General features: G+C 40.3%; 1 protein-coding gene across 1 annotated transcript in view; it reads right to left on the bottom strand.

The window, feature by feature from the left end:
* Nucleotides 1-16,532, bottom strand: part of LOC104074221 (cAMP-dependent protein kinase type I-beta regulatory subunit) — a gene marked incomplete at its 5' end in the record, with an annotated part of 81,095 nt that overhangs the window by 11,940 nt on the left and 52,623 nt on the right. Inside the window, 2 exons of the mRNA XM_009574276.1 lie at nucleotides 6,980-7,101; nucleotides 10,652-10,712. Coding sequence (XP_009572571.1) covers nucleotides 6,980-7,101; nucleotides 10,652-10,712 — 183 coding nt within the window. The remainder of the gene's footprint in view (nucleotides 1-6,979; nucleotides 7,102-10,651; nucleotides 10,713-16,532) is intronic.

The following is a 16,532-nucleotide window of genomic DNA, read 5'->3' as shown; positions in this document are numbered from 1 at the left end:
GCAGGAATGAAGAACTATCTTAATTCTTGTGTCTGTGCTTCAGACCACAACATGCAATGTGGAGGTTGCTTCACACACCTCATCACACAGGTGTAGTGAGGATAAACCCCGTGAAGTTCATGAGATGTTCATGTAAGACAGATAAGTAGCTAAGATAAAATGAGCTGGTTAAAAGGTTACCTATACTATATGCCATAGTCATTAAGACTCTCAAAATTATTTGGTCATACTACATGGATGTGCCAATTCAGGTGAGAATTTTTTTCCGTAACAAAATACTGGCTGCGTACATCGCTTTTACATTGGTTTCTTACACATCAGACTTCTTTTAAAAAAAGGTTCATTTTCATAATATAAAAGCTAGACCATCTTCATGGTGTTGGAGAAGGATGATGCAACAGGACTTAATTCTGATTGTGGACTCAAGATTGAGTCATGACTGGGTTTGACAGTATTTTTTTAACTGTACATTTTTAAACTATTATACATTATTCTCCAGTCTCTGGGTTCATAGCAACTCACAGAATTTACATACAGTTGTCCTGGTTTCTGCCACAAATGAGGAACAAAATCTGCAAAGTTCTAAAATAGACTAGAAATACTGGCTAATCTGAAATTTTACAAAATTGTTAAGAAAATGCTCCATCGTACATCACTTCTGAGGTTTCAGATTTTGCAGAATTTACTGTAGGTGACTGTATTGTGGTGGTTATTAGTGGGGCCAGAGAAAGAGTTGGAAGGAAGGGCCAAAAGCTGCAGTCACTGACAGGTCCTCCACGGCAGGTGGGAAGAAGAAGGGGAGCAGCCAGTTGCTTCCTGTGAAACACTGTCCCTTACTGACAGAGGACAGATAAGGATTTGCTCAAGATTGCATGTATATGGATATTGCATGTATATGCAGCCTGATCCACTGCCCATGGAAGTCAAAGTTGAACTGAGTTTAACAAGAGCTGGACTAAGCTGACGTTTTAGTCCCTTTGACTCAGCAAAATACTTCACCTCTATCCCTAGTCAGGATGGGACCCAATCACACACCTAACTTTCAATCTTTGATGTCAGCTGGCCATTAAAAATGCCATCCTGAACACAGATGAACTTTGAAGCAGTTAAAAATAAGTAAAGTACAGAGCCCTCAGTGACCGCTGGCTCTCTTTATTCGGTATATTTTCTTTATTAGGTATATTAGGAGTTGCTGAAGACTGCCTTTGACAAACATTTTCGGTACCAACAAAATCCCAGTAACACTAAGCAGTTCGGATTGTAGCCTTTGAAACTCCTTTTCTAGACAACATTCATCTTCCTAATTAATAATTAATCACACTGTGTTTTTAAAGAGATTATCAGGTGTGATAGCAGAGTATGCCTAAGGCAGTGACTTCATTAACCATACGGAAGAAGTTTACTTTGTAGTTCTCCTGCCTGTCGCAGGGGTAGGTGCCAAAGGGGTCTCTCTTAGGTTAGAAAGTCAAAGAGCAACAATTTAGAGCAGGAAACAATTGGGCTATTATTTTTCTTTTTTCTTTTCCTTCTTAAGAAGCTTTTAAATCATAAATCTTCAGATGCATGTTGTGCAATTTAAGAATCAAGTCGACTTTTCCTACAAAAAGGCCCAATTCTGTAAAGAACGGAGCGCCCTTCTGAGGTAGACCGAGGACCTTCCTCCGTTGGTGCACGTTACCATGGTAGGAAGAGTTTACAAACACTGTTCCACCTAACAAGGCTTTGAACTGCGTTTGTGCAGAGACGCTCCATAGCGTGCCAAGAGTGTCAGCGGGGCTGGAAACACTGATTTCACCTACAGGACAGTATCTCAAGTACACTCTCAGCAAGAACTCGCAGCGGATCCTGCCCAGACTGGAACCAGTTTGTGGCCCTGACTTGAAATGTCAACAGCAGCATGAAAGCTAGCAGCCCCCCGAGGATTACAGGACTGCTTTTAATGTAATCAGCCAAGAATAGTGCTGGACAAATAATCATTACCGACTAACTTTATTCATTTTTGTCAATCGGGCAGCTCTGTGCATTAATTCTGGAAGGATTTCTGCACCATCAATGAAAACATTTCTCTTACTTGCCAGTTTTGCTATTCCCATTGCCTGGTTTCAGTACTGACGGATACTTTATGCCTTTTCCTATTAACTTTTGCTCACCTTTATGAAGTGTCATTAGGATTATTCCCACTGATGGGGAAACAGGGAGGGTAATGTTCTGCCCACAGACTGGACTGATAATACAGGTGAGACTGAAAATCAGATGCCCTGACTCTGCCTCCTCTGTAACCAGCAGGATAATAACAAAGAACACAAATCCCCAGCTTTTTTGAAGTGCTTTTCACAAAGGAGTTGCAGAGGAGGGTGCCACTACCCCCTGTAACTTAGCACTAATCTACAATTAAATATTCTAGTTTTTAAAGTTAAAAACAAAAATCTAATGTGAAACTACTCGATACGATGTGTCCATTTCCCCTTGAATTTTCTCCTGTGAATTATCTTCTATTTTTAGGTCTTTTATTTTTAGGCTGCTGCATGCTATTGCTGGGCAACTCGACCAACTATTAATTGGAAATGTTTTGCTTCTCATGCAGTTTTATTTCTTTGCTTTCTGCACCACTTAAACCAAACTGTCCTGAGGAGATGACAGGCTATGGAGAGCACATTTAAAGGACAGTTACAAACTGTGCTCTTTGGGCGCAGTGTGGCACTATTATAAACCTTTTGCTGTTCTCTCCTCCTACACCTGCATACGTTTGTGTCTGTGCATGCATTTTTCTTAAGCCATGTCAAAACTTTATGGAGCGTTAGGGCCATATGGCAGCAGTTCAGCAAGCTCTCAGTATGCAGCTGAGATTACAAGACTCCCTGAGCACAGTCGGTAGAGTCCCGTGACAATATCCGTGTGCCGTATACGGTGCTCGGTCATGACAAGTAGATCCAAACGATCTGACATGGGGAGGGGTGGGAGCTGGAAAACCCAGCAGGGCACTTCATGGCTGCAGGTCCCCGCATTTCTGGCAGCTGCGTTACGGACTTTCTTCGAGGTGCTGTGCCACCCAGCCAAGTTCGAAGCTGAACTTCAGAGAGTGGTACATGATCATAACCGCTATTTTTAATACTATTGTCACTACCTTTCTCCGTAACCTAGGCAACAGCAAAAACCTCATTTTTTTCCAGTTCCAGAGCACTACTACAGTAGTTTGAACTACTGTTCGAACTGAAGTCAGTGGCAAAGCACGAGTTGGGAATGAAATCAGCCCCCGTTCCACTGGCATTTCATTTAAAGGGACTTAACATTTGCTGGGATATTTAACTCTGGAAAGCTCACATGCCTTTGCAAGCTACCACTTTAAAATGCTAGCTAAAAATATTTGCGTTATCTGAAGTCAGATGAATAAATCCTCCCTACTGCTGGGTACACAGGGTGGCAGTGTACAATACAACGGCAAATTTATTTGTTAGAAACTGTACATCTGTTATGATTTATGCTTGCCAAAATGTAATTATTTATGGCAACAATTGTTTCATGGTGCTTAAAGTTTTTCACCTCTGTGCCAGGAATCTCATATGGGATAATTCCATGACCTTGGAATCCAGCAGATACATTCCACATCTGTCTGGTCTGGGAAAGCCCGAGTTTGTTGTGTGAAAACCAGAGTGGGAAAATAAGACCTGGAAATATCTGAAAATACAGAAACTGCAGGGCTGCTTCTTTTTTTCTTTTTTTTAATTACCAGTTTCAAGTGCAGTAAATCAATCTCACAGAAGCGGTTACTTTGCTTTTGTAAGCAGACATTCATTTCTGATCCTATCTTCAAATTAAGGAATATGGTATAAACATTAAAATAATTCTATCTCTGGAAAAAATCACAGCCTTTAAATATTAAAACTAAATCTTGTTGAAGGTTGCTTGAGATTTAAATGGAAAAGCACCCAACCTACAAGTAAACATCTTACTGGTGCCTGTGAAGATTTAGGACGCCAGAAAAACTGTAGCTGTCCTGGAATCTCAGGATAATACTTTTCTCATGAGACTTTTTAACAAAAAATGAACCATAAACAGCTTTGTGAGCAGTGAACTTAAAAAGCCCTGGTTTCCTGTGACTTTTCCCTGTGCACATTTTCTGTTATTCTAATAATTTGGCTGAGCTCCTGCTGCAGCCTTGCTCTCCACGGCGCACTGTAGCATTTTTATGCATACAGCCTGCACCTCAATAACCTGCAGCCTGCTACAATCTTTGCAACACTGCAGATATGACAGTGGACAGAAAGCCATGAAAAAAAGGTTATACCAAGAAAAAAGGGGAAAAGGTGAATGTGCTTGCTTGACAGAAGGGGGAGACTAAATATTCTTGTCCATACTAACCAGGATGATATCCTGGTTTAAAGCAGGAATTGCTGTTCTGATCATGACCTAGGCTAGAAGTCTCCCTTTCAAAAGGGTTTAATGGTTGCAGTTCAGCCTGCAAATCCTGAAGGTGCCAATTCACTTACAGGCTATGTCCTTCTGCAGGACCAATATACTTAAAAGATGGTATCCCAAAGGGATGTCACATAGGAACGCAGTGCTGCAGGCTAACCAGACATGAATTATTAATTCATGAAGTTCATACAAAACTGTGCTAACACTTTAAAATCCATGTGTGAGTTTTGAGTGTCTTAGAGAACCTTTTTATGACAGCAGTCACACGATCCCACTTGGAACCAGTATTTGTGATGCTGGTGCAGAACAGCTTTGTAAATTGGTAACTGATTTGTCTAAGGCATGCCATAAATGACATGTTTTATAATAAATGAGTACCTTGCCCAAAAATTGTGTGGCAAAGTTTAGCTTTGTACTACCGGACATACTGTACTCCAAAGGAGGCCGCATTCTGGTGATATATGAAATGGTTTCTGCATATATAGTAGCCAAACAAATTGGCTGCATTTTGAGTGTTTTGGATTATAAGGCCACAAACATAAAAAAATATGTGAAAGAAGCTAATGACTTTTCAACATATTGTGACAACAAACCAGCCAAAACTACTTTCAACCAGTTTGTAGAATAATGTGTTCCTGGCGGCTCGCATCAACTTTCCTGCAGAAAAGTTTAACGTCAAAGATGTAAACTCCTGTGAAATCAGGTTTAAAATATAAAACTTAAACTATGTGTGAGCAGGCATAAATACTACTGCAGCACAAGAAACAGTTGTTACTGGATGTTCCTTCTTTAATGTAGAAAAATATAGGCAATTTCCAAAGTGAGAAACTATGTTAGATTTATAGTGGAAGGGTGAGGTGAGCAGATACTTTATGATTATGCAGTATGCAGGGTTAATACTTTTCTACCCATTTAAGTCTTAACAGCTGTTCCATCAAGACGGGGAAAATAAAGGCCCTTGGTAATTCTTAAGCAAGCTGCCAATTTTCCACATGGGATTTGATGGCTAAGAAAATTAGGTTTTCCTAGTCTCATGCTGCTGCAAGGAATAACAGCACACTTAGTAACACTAGTAGAAATAAAAATTCCGTATTTCTGAGAAAAAGTTATATTTCCTAAATTTTTCTTATATACTAAATATCTTATTAACAAAAAAAAATCCCTATCTAATATCTAGTCTCTTTTATTGTGACGCTATTGTTTTGAAGGGGCACTGCTCGTCACATATTTAAAGTTCCTTAAGTGTCTAACTGTGTGATATACAGGTGCAGTTATTTGCACCGACAATTTTGTGAGCATTAGAAGAAAAACTGTGTTCATAAATCCAATACATATTTCCAACATTCAGGAGGAAAGAAGGATGGAATTTTAAGTATCAGATATTGACTATGAACCAAATTCTGGCTGCCTTGGATAGAGGCACCTGTCCAAAAATCCACAGGTAAGGAGCAATCAAAGAAAAACCTGTTGGCCTCTAAGCCATTTGGAATGGGCGCTGTACAAGCCCTTTATTACCTGAGCGGGGCAGGGTCTCTTTCCTCCTAAATCACATCACCACATGGCAGCCTGATGGAGCCAGAGATATATTCTGTGTACATACAACTGGATCCCAAGGCAACACGACGACACCAGCTTCCTTACATCCACCTGACCCTCCTTCTCCCACAGTGAGGGATTCAGATTACCTCCTAGCTCCTCTGCCACCGCTGCCTTGTTGCTGGTCATGTAACATCTGGCCTGGGATTTGCACTTGAACTGTCACCACACAGCCATATGTTGGTCATTCCCTGTCTATAGATTTGTGTATGAACACTCACAGCTGGTACTGAAAAGCTCCTACTTCAATACATATACAATCATATCCTAATGCTGTCTTGTTATTAGTCTGAGTCTGTCTAATACCTTTTTATAACTTATTATATCACAGCACTTGGGTATTTGTATGAGATACTAAGGATCCAAATATTTATGTCAGAGAGGGAGGAAAAACCCCCATCAGCATCTGTTTGCAGAAGTGAGACGGTGGAACCAAAGTGTCAGATAATCTCCCAAAAGATGTCAGCATTTTCAGCTGCCTGACAGATCTGTCTGCCTGTGTGAGAGTAAACGAGAAAATGGCTCAGCCATTTGGACTGAGTTTAAGGCAAAACAAAGAACAAATTATCCATTTTCACATCAGGTCTCCTGCTCCAGTTTAGATGTTCATTTGTGATTTCCCCTATAAGACCCTTTGGGAACAATGATCTTGCCTTGTTAAAGTATTGGTGATTTAAACAAGAAAAATCTCATGTAGAAAACAAACCTTCAAACAGTAAAGACACTAGACACACCTCAAAATTTCTCTGCGTCTTCAATTTACTGGAAATTAGGGATCGTCCCACTTAAGACATTTCCATGGAACTGGTGTCTGAATTCATTTGAATTTTGAGCAATTCTCCTGGTTTGAGTGGAGTTAGTTCAGATTTATGCTGAAGTAAGAGATTAAATTAAACCCAAATGTCTTTAATACAAAGTCTTGTTCCTTACCAGGAAATGACAGAGCTTATCAGGATGCCAACCTTACCTCTGTAATAATGAAGAAGTCATCACCGGGCTCTCCCTGCACAACAATTTTTTCTCCATCTTCAAACTGGACAGGTTCCAGTGCATCAGCCACTGTCAGCCGCTCCCATTTGTCCAGGGACTCTAAAATATTGAAGATCATAAAGCTTTATTATAAAAAGACTCTAACTTTGGCTGAAGATTTGTATCTAAACTGACAGCTCTGCTATGCTTGGTTCTGTTATAAAAGAAACATTTCTTTCATCCAGGCACTTTGCACGAACCTCCAGTTGGGAAACATGAATGCATTTATTCATTGTGTCTTAGACTTTAGTAATCACCCAGATAATAATCTTAGAAGTTGGACAGGAAAAGTTGGCTCCAGTTCCCTAAGCCTGCGATCTGATCTGTGCTGCCCTGATGCTGCAGTGGATTGGAGCAGCCTAGGAGCTGTTTGGAGATAGCAGCGATATGGGAGTGCCGATATCCTCTCTTACCACATCCCACACCAGGTGTCAGAACAAGTCCTACTGTCTTTTCATCAGAGTTGCTCTCAGCCGGTTACCGATGGCCCACTAGATAAGCGATGCAGAAGTGCCGATCCAAAAGATGACTCTTCCCGTGGGTGAGATCACGCAGCACTGAAGCCAAGGGCAAGACCCTGATAGCAGGGTGGCAGTGGGATCAGAGGCTCAGTAGGGATCTTCGAAGTGGCACCTTCGTTTCATTGGCCAGTGGGATGGCTTACAAAGTGTTTTTCTTTTCATTCCCCCACTTAGAGAGAAAAGTTATAAAACTTCAAAATAAACTTCAATAAGAAAATACTAACGGTCTGTTTTATGAGTAATGGAGCTAATACAGCCTGGTTCCTCTGCCTTTGTGTCCTATCACCCCCCTGCAGCTGCCACAAATCCCCTGTGATACCTACATGGCAAAAGACAGAGCCCTGCACAGCGGCTAGTCCAGGGCTGCTCACTGTCCCACTGCCGTCCTCCTCCTGCCTTTGCTAAGGGATGAATTTTACCCGTCCTGCCCTCGGGAAGAGGAGGGGTGCCAACCTGTGTCTCTCTCCTCTACCCATTTGCATGAGAATTCAAGACAATGAATTGTACTTGAACTTCTGTACTTTTATCAGATTTGACTGAAAGAAGTGACAGGTTTAGAAGTTATTAAAAGAAACAGATAATACAATGATATAACCTTCACTGCCTCAAAAAGCTGGGCTAAAATTCATGTACTAGAGCTCTGCTGATTCTTACTTATTATGAATTATTGAACTATGGTAAGTCAAGACATGGCTCTTGACACCAGGATTAGATCTGGGCTGTTCTCTCAGATTCTGGTTTTCCCTTTTTGTTCAAAATATTGCTTAGAAGTATTGTGTGAGGGAGAAAGAGTTGTTCTTTAAAAGTTAAAAAACCTTTTTGCTGAGCTCGGAAGTGCACACTGAGTCTGGTAACAAAACCGGATCGAAGTGATCAATGCACCAAAGGTAAGTTTTGAGTTGCCTGACACACATGCATCTTTGTATTTTTATGCCACTTTCTGTTGCTGTTTGGGAAATGATTACTTCTAATAGTCACTAATGCACTTTCCCGGTGTATTTGTGGCTTTTGCTGCAGAAGCATTAATATCAAAGACCAAGCCCATATTGTCAATGCAACATTCAAAAAGTGCTCTGTTTGACTAAAAATAAGCATAAAACTCTTTCATACAGACTAAAGTAGGCTTTTTCATTAAAAAAAAAAACAACTCAGTAATTAACAATGAAAAGAAAGAGTCTCTTGAAACTTCTTCAGTTGGCTTTATGAAAAATTCAAAGCAAATTCTAGCTGTAGTCACGAAGTGTCTCTCTTTTGTCTAAGGGAATTGTGCCATTACAAATACATTGGTTAATGGTTTTTGCAAACAGAGCATCATATATAAGATTGTACATGATAAAGCTCCTAAAGTTTTAGTTGCAGAGTTGTAGTCAAGCATCAAATAAACTAGGCCATATGCAATTTTTTGCAATTTCTAAATTGTACATATCAATTCATGGCTTTACATTTAATTAAACTCCAGAAGAAAGATTTTAAACAATTAGTTTTCTCATATGTTGTTCAATACACTATAAGCAGCTGCTGATAATCTAAAAAATCCTTAGATTTAAAAAAAAAATAAATTGTTCTTACAGTTATATGGCTAGCTACAGACACTATGCAAGCCTTTCAAAATATATATAAGCAGCAGGTAGAGGTTTTTCCACCACGAAATCACCAAGTTCTGACCACATTAAGGCACGAAGTGAAGTTGACTTCTCAATGCTGTGTTGAGATTTCTAAAATACCTTTCTGTTTCCCAGCTGTCATCTACTTTTTAGACATGTGAAATAGATCCTTACACATTTCACCTAAATTCTCAATGCTCCTGAAATGATGCGTTATTTTGTCTGGTGCTTTTCCATACTTAAAAAAGGTTCAAATCTTGAAGTCCTACCTCATTTTTTACTGAGATTGAAAAGCCGTACTACAAACTAGGATATAATTATATTGCAAACCGCATGTTTAAGGAAGTGCATCTTTGAATAACCTTTCTACTCTGAAATTGTTTTGAAATGTCTCATTGTTGTAATTGCTTCTCATTAGTGCAGGTGCAGAGATCCTTTTTTCTTTAAATACTCATTGTAATTTGGTATAATTTGCACTCTTAATTTAGGAAGATTTAAATTAAGCATAAAATAAGGCATTTAAATGATGAAAACTTCATTAATAAGTGAGCAACATACTTGGCCTTACTTTAAGCGTACAAATGTAATTGAAAATTTCACGCATAGCACCTCTCAGAAGTTCAAGTATATTTCCACTAAGACTCTCATATTTCAGGTAAATAAGCTCAAATGGCAGAGGAATACGATAAATAAGAAAAGAAAATTGTTCAAATAGAAATGTAAGTATTTTAATTACATAGCAGATTAATCCTGTACTGTTTCTGTTTTTTTTTCAAAATAGCCCCAGCAGAAACATGTTTCTCCTACAGCATCAACATTTCATTGTACTGTCTAACACTGTCCTCCTTATTAGAAGCTTTTGTTCTCCTAATGGTGATTGATTGGTCAGGCATTATGGGTTTGTTGTTTTTCCTACTGAAGGCCATCAAGAACATGTCCAAATTTCGTGGCTATCACATTAATCAAAGGGAAACAAAATCCAAGGACAAGAAGCTAAACAGATGTTTTAAGAATGTGAGACAGGGGCTGTAAAATACACAGAAGAAAAAAAAAATCAGTCCGTTTTGATTTGTGAGGTTAGTTTGTTTAGTGCACATAAATACAGTATTCTCACAGGAAAAAGCTCCTCACCTGTCACCTGGAAGGATGTAACTAGACTTTATGACAAATTCATATCTCTGCACTGCTTTCTCCTCAATCCATATTATGTCTACTGCAACAGCAGCTACCAAAAGGTTACCAGTGCATGCCTGCTCCCATATTTAAGGAAAGATTTGCCCTTCAAACAAATGTTCAGTGCATATTAAAGAATGAGAAAAACAAGTCCTAAAAAGGGCCCTTTACACTTTCATTCCTTCGGAAACGACGCAACCGTGAGACCTTCTGTTTGACCACCATTGGTTTCATCGTGCCATCAAAGACCAAAATTCATTCCGCCAACACATATAACAGAGGAACTAACACACAAGTCAAAGGGCAACTGACCCAAAATGGAGACCTTGCTCAGGAATTCTTCATACATCTTCCGCTTTCTCAGCGTGCTGCCCTGTTATTAAAGGAGAGAGAAAAAGGAGGTAGAACATTACACAAAGTATTTTTGTGATTTCTTCCTACAGCTGCTCTTTTTTTTTCCCTCCCCTTCCAAATCTTTAGCACAGCCAGTATAAACAGCCTAAGGCAAATGTTTCCCCATAAAATGTTTGGGCAAGTTGTATTCCTGATAAGCAAAGACAGAAGGAATCAAATTCAATCCTGGTGTAATTTCACTGACTTCACTGGTGTTACTGGACACCGCGGATGAATTGTATCCGTTATTTATAGTCACTCATTTTAAAGCCAGAGCTTCATCAATTAACTGTTTAGCTAATTCAATATATATCTTGTTACCAATGAGGCCCTGCTATAAGGCAATTTACAATTACAAAGTAGGATAAAACTTAAAATGTCCCCCTCATGGGTCCCATTCTTTTAGGTTGAAACCTCTTTTATGCCAAGAGCATTCATCTGTAAGCTTAGTTTATGTTCTGTTTAGTGTTGTATGTATTGTTACTTCTGAGCAACCTATTCATATTATTATTTTAACAAGTTTTGGAGCAGACAATCCATAAATCTATATGCAGCCACCAGCACAGTCATTCCCATTCTAGTAAGATTTTACTATGTGATAAATTACTGAGAAACCTTCTGCTTACATAGTGTTTGATCACCATAGACAGAAACTAAGTAGCCATTCCAGCACGCATTTTTGAAGGAGATTCCGGTATGAATAAATACGATGCAGTTTTACCAATACAAAAATAATTAATTCATCCTTAACTCCTCCTGCAGTGACATAAGTGACTTGAAAACCTTCCCAGGTACTCAAGAGGAACTCCAGGGTCTTTCTTGGTACCATGCAGTTTACTCCACACGGTTACATGACAGCCCGCGTTGTTTCTGCCTGAGTAGATTCCCCATGGATGTCGAAGGCTGCCTGGTGCCTGCTAGTCAAATCTACAAGGCAGGAGTACAACATAAAGATGATACTCTCATCTTCTGAAGAAAGGGGAAATAAAGATGGCATTCACTTATAGGCTGGGCAGAGAAGACAGAAGCAAATGTCAGTGTCTGCCATAGAAAAAGCCACTTCTCAATTCCTCCTTCTCCAAGTGAGCACTGCTAAGTGCTGGAAGCAGAGGCAGAAAGTGGGGATAGACAAAGGAAAAAGAGAGGAAACATTTTACTCTCCACTGTCAAAGCATTCAGAAATGTATGAAAGTATGAAAATGGGAAAGGCTGGTGTACTAAGTGCAATGATATAACTAAGAATTAAACATTGTCCCTCTTCCTACACGCATTGTGCAGGTGGGGCTTGACCACCAAAGCAGCGGGAATCCTTCCACCAACATCAACAGGCTTTGGCATCAGCAGGAGCTGCTGGCTGCTCTCCTCTGAGGACAGCTCCCACTTGCACCCCTCTCCTGGGGCCACCCCTGCTCCAAAACAGCCACAGCACCGTCAGGAGCTGCCACTCTTCCCAAGTATCTCTGGATCAGCAGCAGCACCAGCTACCGAGGACTCCCCCTCCACACCCCGTTCATAATTTCCAAGTCTGGTGATGACAGTTCGCCTCTCAGCGATAGCATCGGTAACCCCTGTCTGACCTCTCTGTCTGACAAACCTGGTTCTCAACCTTGGGGGCCTGTGAGAGCATTTGAAGTGCCAGAAAAAAAAAAAATGAACTTCAAACAGTGGAGGCTCTGCAAACGATGCCAGATCCTGACAGCTCGCTGTGAGACAAAGAATGGAAAACTGGACACTGCGCAGTTGTTGCTTTCCTCCCTGCAATCAAGTGGAAATGAGACCAGCAAAATTAACAGCTGTGGAAAACCAGATTGGTGGTTTAGTTTGATGGGCTGGGGCACCCAGGGACAGATGTGGAAAATGCTTTTTAAATGACTTGCGGACACAGATGAATTTTAAGAAGCAGTAATCAGTAGCCACAAGTGACGCCTGACCACAGCTTCGAGTATTTAGAGATGCAGACAAGACCCAGGAAGGTAAGATTTGCAGGCATCCCGCCTGGCCCGGAGAGCAAGAGCCCATCACTTCCTACAGGAATATGGGTGTGTTATGTCCTGGCTAAACTAAGCCAGGGCAGCGGTACAGAATTCACTGTGAAGACAACTGCAAAAGCAAAACTGAAGTGCAAAGAATTAATTAAATGTGCTATTATCATTTTTTGTACTGTGATAGTATCTAGTGGCACTCTACCTAATGCAAATATCCCATGTCTCAGAATGATACCACAGACAAAGAGAGAACAAGAGCCTAGGGAAGAACTAGTGGTTGAGGCTCGAGTCCTATTTCCCAGCACATGCACTGAAACCCAAGGTGACCCAACCGATGGCTCATGACTCAACCTGCAGGATGGATCCATCCAACTCTGTCTCTCCTGGAGGAGACAAACAACAGCCTCCAGGGTAGCACAAGCCACCCAACAGCATAGCTTCACCTAAGGGTGCCCAGGCAGGCACAGAAGCTGCCTCTGCATTTTCAGAGCACACATGGCTGGATCCAGATCAGAACAAACAGATCCCAATTTCTCTTCCAGAAAGCAGAAGCTTGGCTCACCCTCATGCACATTGTTTTCACTTGAGTGTGTTTTCCTGCTCAAGCTTTCATAAGCACAGTGAGGGGAAGAGATTTTGAGAGAACACTATTCTAATGTAAGGTAAAAACAACGCAAAAACAATGCAGCAGTAAAAATCTTACAAACAACCAAAGCATGTGCTTATTTCCATTGGTATTAATCATCTTTTCCTCCCCATGAAACAGAGAGAGAACATGCCTACTTCCCACCTTCCTTGATCAGCGTAATATTCCCCTCTCATCCCTCCCATAGGCATAATGTCACCTCTGACTCCTGATGTCCTTTTTATACTTGTTTTATTTGGTCTAGTCGCTTTACCCAAATTGTTGAGGCCATGAGTATGAACACCATCATAACCTCTTCTACTGCCCTTCAAGTCATTTCTGCAGAGGTGTCAACCAGCACGCTCCCTGGGACATGTGCTAAATCTGTTCTTATGCAATATTTTCATGGATCTTATAGAAGCAGCAACAAATCAGATAGTAATGATATCTGCAGACTAGGAGATACTATGAAAGCTTGCCAGGACAGGAAAATAAAAAGAAAGGACCTAGAGACATTAGAAATGGGAGTAGAAAATAATAGAACGAGCTTCTGTTTGGAAAATACAGCTAAGAAATGCAAAGAAAAAAAAAAAAAACAAAGCACAGATGTTTGACGAACGGAAGACTGGAAAGTTTTAAAGCTGAAACAGATTTACAGACAGTAGGTAAGACCTGGTTTGCAACATCAGACTGCAACAAGAATACAGCCAAGGCTATTTTGGTCTGTATACTGAAAGACATCATCCAGGAATGAAGCTTAGAGGCTCCATCTCCACGGCTCGGATGTTACGGCGCCTGGCGAGCTACACTCTGCCTGGGTACCTCTTCTGCAGAAAAGTGCTCCCAAACCAAACAGAGCCTGAAGAAATGCTAAAACTGGGGAGAGCCAGTAAGGAAGGCGCAAAACAAATTCAGTCTGCATAGGTCAGCTCAACACTGGGATCATAGGTATGTCGTGCTCATAGCTAGCATGCATTGTTGCAAGGGTTTTAAGTAGACAGTGATAATCATCTACAGACACATGATAGAAAGAGAGGGCAATTTAGTACAGCATAACTTGACATAACTCAAAGTAATAGGAGAAAATTAAGAAAATCTAATTTAAGATTAATATCAAAAAAGTTTTCCCAACTTAGGAATTATTCTCTTGCAGAAAATTTTCCCAAGGGAAGCAGTAGAAATCTTACTGCTTGAGCCAGATAAAAACAATAGTAAATGTACATGAATAATTCTGCACTGGCAGGGTTCTTGATGGCATGTTTTAAAAAGTCTTCATTAATTCTGCTTTTTCTAACCTATTAATATCTTATTTCAATAGTTGCTGCTTCTCCCTCTCCCCCCTTCCCTTTGTTCACTTTCTCCCCGGTTCTGAGCTGTCAGGCACAAGCTCATCTTAAAAACAGCAGTTCCCACTAACTATGAAGACTCGTTAATATGCTAAGCTGCAGTGCTCCTCCCTGAAACAGTCCCAAGGAGAAACAAGATCACTTGCATTTGCCAAATCCACCCAGAAAAGAGCTCAAAGCCAGTTTTAGGACACTTAAAAATGCAGCAAGCCTTAGGCTTAGCTTAAGCAATATACAGGCTAGGAAAAATGAATGGCCCAGAGATTATAATGGGTATTGTTGAATAGGACTGTTGCATCTCTTTTCCAATGGCCCCTTCTTCACTTTCCCTGTTTTCTTCCATTTCTTCTTCCCACTCCTCCAGTCCAGTCTCTGTCTTTCTTCTCCTCTGCTCACCTCTTCACTTTCTCCCTCCAGAATTCTTCATGTATTCTTTCTTGCTGCATTTTTTCAGATGCACAAATGGGCTGCTGGAGTTGATCGGGTCCTTCCTAGAACTTCCCACCTTCAGTAAGAAGCCAAACAAATGGCTACCGAAAGGCAAAGCATGGCTCAAGTTTCAAATAAAAGAGTCATGCTGGCAGGAGGTGCCAGAATGGCCTTCTGGACTGCTCCAGCCCTGTTTAATCCCTTTGTAAACCTGATATTGAATGATGCTTTGGGTGTACATTCTTACAGGAGCATGAAAGAAAGAGTTGCTGTGCATACTGGCCATGAAAACAAAATAGCCCGCAAGATCCCAGTGCTACACTGCACAGATGTCGGATGGACTGCAGGCTTTGGATTCGCTTTATGTTTTGGCCACCATGCAACCTACATTTTACGGAAACGTGAAGTCCTGCTGACTTATTTTCTCAGAGGAAAAAGGCACTTGTTAAAGAACTTGTTCTCAGGTTCAAAGCTGTGAAAAGATGGTAAAACAAAGCCAAAATAGCATAAATAAAATGAGGTGTAACATTAGGAATTGACTAACCTTGATTTGTCATGACTTATATCCCAATATCACAACTCACTTTCTGTGAGCAAAGTTTGCCAAATAGGCAAAAAGTATTGTACCCCATGCAATTCCGCTCTCAGAGCCAGGTATCTTGGACCATGGGAACTACAGGATAGTTAAATAAACCTGAATCAAGCCGCCTTAAAGAAGAAATTACAAGAAATTAATACTTCAAATTTCCTCAGTCTGGGAACTGAATTGTCTGGGGGATCAATCTGATGTTGGGATACAGACATTTGCTACTCTGGTATTTGTGGTATTTGCTATATTTAGAATACAAATATTGTACTACCCTGGGATGTTCCCCACTCTGTGATGCTCTTGAATCCAAATTGCAAAGAAGAGAGCAGCAACATTTCAGTAACTGAATTACATGAGAATCCTATGGCAAAAAATTCCTTTGCATCTCTCCCAGAAGAATGTAAGTAAATAAATATAGAATATATACATAAATATGTGTATGTGTGCTTGTGTATGCACACACAGAGAACATACACATAAAAAAATTTGCAACAGAGTGAAAAGAATGCAACTCAGCACAGCTAATTTTATGAAATAAATGGAACACACAAATGGACAGATAATTTGTGAGTGTACTGAGGGGGAAACATGTTGAAGCGGTTTTTTGTAATCCAGCTAGTACAATGAATTTCATGGCTTAATACTTTGTCAAGGACTGCAGTGAAAGCCAAGCAATTTCACTGCAAATCCTAACAAAAAGCACTATCCCAACATTTACAATCATCACAGCTGCTAAAACAAACTTGAATGTGACCTTCAAGCCATCAGGATACCTAAGCTGAGACAACGAAATATAAAGAAATATATCTGTTTTAACAAACTTCTT

This window comes from Fulmarus glacialis, unplaced genomic scaffold (genome assembly GCF_000690835.1).
Source record: "Fulmarus glacialis isolate BGI_N327 unplaced genomic scaffold, ASM69083v1 scaffold15103, whole genome shotgun sequence".
In the NCBI taxonomy this organism is placed as follows: Eukaryota; Metazoa; Chordata; class Aves; order Procellariiformes; family Procellariidae; genus Fulmarus; species Fulmarus glacialis.
The sequence above is the reverse complement of the archived record's forward strand: the minus strand, read 5'-3'. Positions and strand labels throughout refer to the sequence as shown.